This window comes from Diabrotica undecimpunctata, chromosome 11 (genome assembly GCF_040954645.1).
Source record: "Diabrotica undecimpunctata isolate CICGRU chromosome 11, icDiaUnde3, whole genome shotgun sequence".
NCBI classification, from domain to species: Eukaryota; Metazoa; Arthropoda; class Insecta; order Coleoptera; family Chrysomelidae; genus Diabrotica; species Diabrotica undecimpunctata.
In genome coordinates this window covers 4,477,814-4,484,798 of record NC_092813.1, presented here as the reverse complement: position 1 = coordinate 4,484,798, position 6,985 = coordinate 4,477,814, and the positions used below count along the sequence as shown (strand labels likewise).

Below are 6,985 nucleotides of genomic sequence, written 5' to 3'. Positions count from 1 at the left end.
TATGAACGTTCTTGGGAAAAACACTTTTTTAAAAACTAAACTCACAATTAAAACTTTTATTTTCGACTTACAAAGATTTTAGTAACAATACAATAAATAAAAATCAGACTGAAAAATATTGATTTTTACATGGTATTTTATGATTTTATAATTGCCTATCGTGCTGTCCAATACGTCGCAATTCAGTCCAGGATGTTCAAGCAGTAGCCCCGTGTTGAATCCACGTGGCAGAATTCACTGGATGGTAGCGGTCATTGTATTGTAACTCGTTAGACCAGTTCACTTCCTAAGATTGGCGAGCCAGGAGATACCTCTACGTCCAGGGCCTCTCCTACCCTCAATTTTGCCTTGTAGAATTAACTACAGAAGTCAGTATTTATCATTACGCATGATGTGGCCGAAATAAGCCAATTTTCTGTTTTTTATGGCGTTAACAATTTCTTTATCTTTTCTTATCCTCTGGAGAATAGTTATGTTACTTGTGTGGTGTATATATGAGACCCTTAACATACGTCGGTAGCACCACATTTCAAATGTCTCTAATCGTCTTTCCTCCTTTCAATTTTCCGCAAAGGGAGTAACATATTATAAAAACTGATTTTAAGAATTGATTTATAGAAGAACGTAGCTAATTAAATGGTAGCTCACGGTGGTAAAAAGAGAATCACAAATTTACTTCAAAGTTACTCTTTTTGATCGGGTATTAAATATGTTAGCGAAAATATTACAAATATCTATAGGAAGTTTACAATAGCTTACAAATAATACTCACAATTTATAAAGAAGTGACCAAATTATAATTATTCATTTTTTTGCAATATGTGAACTATTTTCTAAGGACATACTATTCCACACATGATCAGATGTACATGTATGGAATAGCAGCTCCATAGAACACAGCTCTAAATTGGTTCCTCCTCTATCCATTTTCATATATTCCTAGCCAAAGAGATAAATTCAACAGCTTTTCTTCCGTAGTGCATAAATAAACCCAATATTCCAATTCGTTCCCGAGAATTGTCTGACAAAGAGATTTAGCTAACTCTACAGTAGCTGAAATAGATGCTATAATATCAATATAATGTTAGTTAATAGATTGCTGATAAACTTAAACATGTATATTAAAAGTTTTATAACACAATAGAAACGCTTATCCAAAAGTTAGATTCAATGCTAAATATATATATATATATATATATATATATATATATATATATATATATATATATATATATATATATATATATATATGTGATTAATTCACAATTGTAGATGAACACCATATAAACATAGTCTTGCTTTCACATGCCAAAAGAAAACAATCTCAGAATGTGTTGTCCACAAGTTAACTATTAAAGATACGATAACAACTAATCCTTGATTTACGTTATGTAAAGTGCTTTTTACAAGGCATGCTAAAGCAATTGGCTTTGACATACGAGATTAGACTGCTTACCTTATAGAGAACAATTTGAAATTGGAGTAGGATTTCTGTCCCCAACACAATTTTCTGAATTAAAGAAAAAAATGCAACGAATTTTTTTTAAGTTTAAATGCTACATGCGGAACGAACAGGTTCAGAAAAGTGATCTCAAGAAATAATTAACAGATAAACGTACGTTCCCAAATTGATCTTCTTCTACATGTGCCTATCTTCTAGAGATGTTGGCGACCACATTGACCCATCATATTTTATTCACACCAGCTTAGCTCGAAATAGATTAGTTGAAATTAGACCAGTCCACTTTCTAAGATTGGCCAGCCAGAAGATACGTCTCCATCCAGGGCCTCTCCTACCCTTAATTTTGCTTTGTAGCATCAACTACAGAAGTCGGTCTTTATCATTACACATGGTGTGGTCAAAGTAAGCCAATTTTCTCTTTTTATGGTGTTAACAATTTCTTTGTCTTTTTTTATCTTTTAGAGAATAATTATGTTACTTGTGTGGTTTACATATGAGACACTTAACATACGTCGATAGCACCACATTTCAAATGCCTCTAATCGTTTTATGGCACCTCCTGAAAGGCTCCAGCTTTGTACTCCATAAAAGAGGGCACTAAATATATATTAGAGTTTAGAGAAGAGAAAAGATTGGGATGACCCAAATAAATAAAAAAACAATTATGTATTTCTTCTTCTTCTTCCTTTATTAGGTAATATCCCAGGAGATAATTTGCCCAGCTAATTCAGGGGGGATATTCTCAACTTGCTCTAGACAATCGAGTATCCCCATATAAAACTAAATTGAAATTATTTTATATTGAATGAACACTATGTTGAAACTTCTTCTTCTTGGGCCAGACAGTTAGTATAGGAAAGACAATTCAACACAGGATAAAACTTTTCTCGCTTGGGTGTAGCAACCAGACTTTTTCTACATAATCTTTTCTTTTCTATTAGGTGCTTTTTAGTTATTTATATATAAAATAAGTGATGAGGTCCTCAGAGTTCCACAGCAAACTCTTCTGCAGCTATCTACTTAATTCAATAGCTACTTTACTGTGGACTGTCCAAGTTCTTCATTTTTTTTTCTACCAACGGATGATAGAGAACCCAGGTGTAAAAATAGAGAGGAATTTGTAAGGTTATGTTATAGTAGATAAGATAGAAATATATTATAGATTGATTTTGGCTAGATTAAGAAAAGTAATCAACAAATTTAGTCTTTGAGAATTAAGATTGGATAGGAGAGAGCAAATCTCTATAGGAGTTTGTAGTTTTGTTTTAACCAATTCTTTGTAGAGGTTAAAACTTGGAGAAACGTTTATTGGACACTCTAGGATAACATGATTCAGAGATCCAATTTGACCACATTGACAGTATGGGTTGTCCCGAATACCTATGCGAAATAAATGAACGGGAGTGAAACAATGTCCTGTTCTCATTTTAATTACTGCGGTGATATGCCTTCTGTCTTTATAAGGAAATTGATTGAACCATGGTGATTTGCTCCATTTATTGACTATTTTACTATAAAACGACCCTTTTGATCTGTTTGAATTCCATTCTTGTTCCCATCGAGTCCAAATTAGCTTTTTAATATAAAATAAGTAGTTTGAATAATGTAATTTAACTTTGGCTGGCATTTTTAGTGATCTTCCTATATTTGCCAATTTGTCTGTAACACAATTGCCCTTAATATCCGAATGCCCTGGAATCCAAGCCAGAATAATACTGATGTTCTGTTGATTGGCTTCTATAATGCCCCTTTTGGTCATAATAGAGGTATGTTCAGTTTCCATTGAGTAAGATGTTTTCCCTATCTTTTGGATAGCACTCTTAGAATCAGACAAGATTAAGGCCCTCTTGATATCCTTCTCCAAGACAAATTGAATCGCATGATTAATTGCAATAATCTCTGCAGTGCAAACTTGAGTCTGTGTGGGGAGTTTACTAGAGTATGAGCATTCAAAGTCAGGACAAAAAACACCAAATCCTGCTGAGCCCTTACTATCAACTGACCCATCTGTAAAGGTTATAGTGTGAAGTGGATTGTCAAGTGATATTCTTTGAAATTAAAATATTGCACGCTCATCACCTTTATTAGATTGCACATTCCTAATAGGGATAGAAGTTAATTAATATTCTAATTCAAAATTGTGGCACGGAAATAAGTCACTAGAAAATAAATTTGGGGTATGCTGGAATTTATTCATGATGGAAACTAAGACGGGAATACTTTTTTTATTCCAGTAATTATGATTTGATTGCATTGATATTTGTAATTGATTCAAGACAGAAATTATTGGATTATTAATTAGCATAAGATTTTTTAGGAGGAATTTAGAATTAAGCCATTCCCATCTGTACTTTAGAGGAATTTGACCACTTTCACTTAACAATGCATGAATAGGGGTAGATCTCATACATCCTGTTATGATACGAATACTCTTATATTGTAATTTATCTTACCTGTTGATTAGCGACTTAGGAAAATCTGATAATATTTGACATCCATAATTTAAATGACTTTGTATCAAACCATTATGAACCATCTGGAGAGTTTTAGGATCACTACCCCAATATGTTCCACATAGAGCTCTCATTACATTCAAGCTACGACTAACTTTTAATTCTATTAAATCCACATATGATTTCCACTTCAGGTTTTTTTGAATAACTACCCCTTAATATTTCACAGTATCCACCCATTTAATTGCATGACCTCTAATTCTTACGTTTGGAGGATTAATTTTACGATTCCCTATTTGAAATATAATTGCTGAGGACTTATTGTAAGATAAATTAAAGTTGTGTTCTAATAACCAGAGATCCATCCTATCCATTAACAAGTTCAAAGAATTAATTAATTTAAGTAGATCAGCCCCACTAACCAAAATAACCAAATCATCCGCATACTGTATCAGATTACAACCGCTGGGAATAATCTTGTATAAAGATAGGGAATACAGATTAAATAACATTGGACTTAGAGGGGAGCCCTGAGGTAAGCCCTGATTAGTTTTTCTTGGACCATGAATTTGACCAGTTTTGTCCTTTACATAAATACTACAATCATTTAATATAGAATAAATGACATTTGCTAGTTGAATAGGAATGTTATATTTAATTAGTTTAGAGTATAACAGAGAGATGTTGATACTATCATAAGCTGCTGAAATATCTAGGAAAAGTCCTATGATAAATTGATTCAATGAAAATCCTTGTAGTATTTTAGAATTTAGTAATGAAATGCATTCCATGCAACCTCTACCCCTTCTAAAACCAAGTTGCAATGGATTTAAAATATGATTGTGTTCTCAGAACCACTCAATTCTGTTTTTAATTAATGTTTCCAGCATTTTACCAACTAGGATGATAGAGCTATTGGCCTATAATTAAGTGGGTCAGTTTTATCCTTTCCATGCTTAACAATGGGTAATATGACCGTTTGTTTCCACGAGAGAGGAACCTGTCCCTTCCGGATACATTCATTAAAGAATTGAATTAAGAGTAATGATCCAGAGTGCGGTAAATTTCTTAACATAGAGTATGAAACCTGATCAGGACCCGTAGCAGAATCAGTTTTAGATAGAAGAGTATTGTGATATTTATCAAATGATATGGGATTCTCAGAATACTGCAGAGGACTGAAAAGTAATTCAAAGTCTCCAGAAATAGGTGAGAGAAATGTTAAAATTTCTTGAGCTATCTCCTCAGGTGGCAATTGAGATAAAAGAGACAAGTTACTACCAGAAACCTTGTTAATTTTATTCCAAATATCTTTAAGGGGAGTATTTCTATTTAGTTTGCTACAAAAGGATCTGAAGCTTATTTGTCGCTTTAATTTTAGAAATTTTCTAGCTTTCGCTATGAATTTTTTAGCCTCTATATAGTTTTCAACACTAGGAGAATTTTTAAATGTATTAATAGCTAAAACTCTCTTTTGTATTATATGAGCACATGAATCATCCCACCATGCAATGTGATATTAGTTATTATGAGAGGAGGTCCAAGGAATTGATGTGTCTGCCACTGATGATATATATTCGATAAAATTTTCATAGTCCTCAATTGGAAACGATGAGAAAATACAGTCTAGTTTTTCATGGAAAGAAAGCCAATCAGCCTTTTTGAAATTTCTTATTTTAGAAACCTGATTAGAGTCCTGTGTTGGGATACCGACATAGCATAGAATGGGAAAATGATCACTAGATCCTGTATCTGGAATGGTGGTCCATCCACTAATTTTAGGTGCCACATCTATCGAAGCCAATGATAAGTCAACTACTGATTTGCTGCCACCAGGACGAACCAATCTTGTTGGAGAACCATCATTAAGAAAAATTAACTTAAGATCTTCTGCAGTTTGCAAAATATTTCTGCCATTAACACTATCTCTTGAGCTTCCCCATGCTCTATGATTACAATTTAGATCACCCATGATGAGTAGAAGTTTGTTGATCGAGTTGACCAAAGAAGACCAGCATGTTTTGGAAATGAGATTGTCCAAAGGACAATACATATTTAATATATTTAAATTATGCTTGGGTAAAAAGATGAGTTGAAATTGAACATCTGAATTAAAACCAGGATTGTTAATATGAATATCCCGAAAATCTATATTGTATTTGATAAGGGTAATTAAGCCCCCATATCCATCACCTCGATCCTTTCTGATAATGTGATACCCTCTGCATCTAATTATGTGTTGGTTAGATAGCCAAGACTCACTAATGAGGACAATATCAGGGTTATAGTCATTAATAAGAACTTTTAAGTTATCAACATTGGTATTATAAGATCTTATATTTCATTGTATAATATTTAGTGGGGCGTGATGATTGAACATATATAATGTTAAAAACATGTGTGTACCAGGTCAAGACGAGAGGGGAATCAGTATTCTGAGTCCTCAGACCCAGATACCTCCATCCCTCCTCGCTCCTGACTAGTACTTATAGCATTATGTGATACACTTTTGTTTTTATGATTACCAATCTCTACATTTAATCCAACGTGATCCTTAGGAGAACTATAATTTTTATTAATCAATTCACCAGTAAATGTCATAACCAAATCCCTGTGATTTTGATTGAGCATTAATATAACCTGATTTGAATCTCTTTGGGTCTGAGAGTTATTTATAAAGTGACTAGGGGATTCTTTGGGGGATCTCCCATTAGGATTGTTCAATACTTTAGAATGAGAACTTTGATCAAAGCCTGCATTTATTGGTCTTTTCCTTTTTGATGGAGTGGATTTTGTAATCTGACTGTAGGAAACAGAATTTGAAGACAGGGATGTAGCAACTGATCTCCTCTCTTGAACAGAAATGCTATTTGCAGAGGATAGATTGATTACAAGATTAGGAAAATCCTTAATGTTCAACTTTGGGCTAGATGTTTCCCTTGGAATGTTTTGGTTAGCTTCATAATAGGATAAGTTGGCAAACGACATAAGTTCCTTAATACTCTTTTGTCTTTTTCTTTCTTTACATTCAGGATGTCTAGAGTCATGATCTGGTGTTTTACAGAACATA

The 6,985-nt window shown here is 33.3% G+C and overlaps 1 protein-coding gene across 1 annotated transcript; it reads right to left on the bottom strand.

The window, feature by feature from the left end:
* Nucleotides 1-2,618: 2,618 nt before the first annotated feature.
* Nucleotides 2,619-5,968, bottom strand: LOC140452605 (uncharacterized). Its single transcript, XM_072546922.1, has 2 exons — nt 5,626-5,968; nt 2,619-3,469 (listed from the first exon to the last, which is right to left on the bottom strand). Exons 1-2 carry the CDS (start codon nt 5,966-5,968, stop codon nt 2,619-2,621), a joined length of 1,194 nt encoding a protein of 397 aa, XP_072403023.1.
* Nucleotides 5,969-6,985: the final 1,017 nt, after the last annotated feature.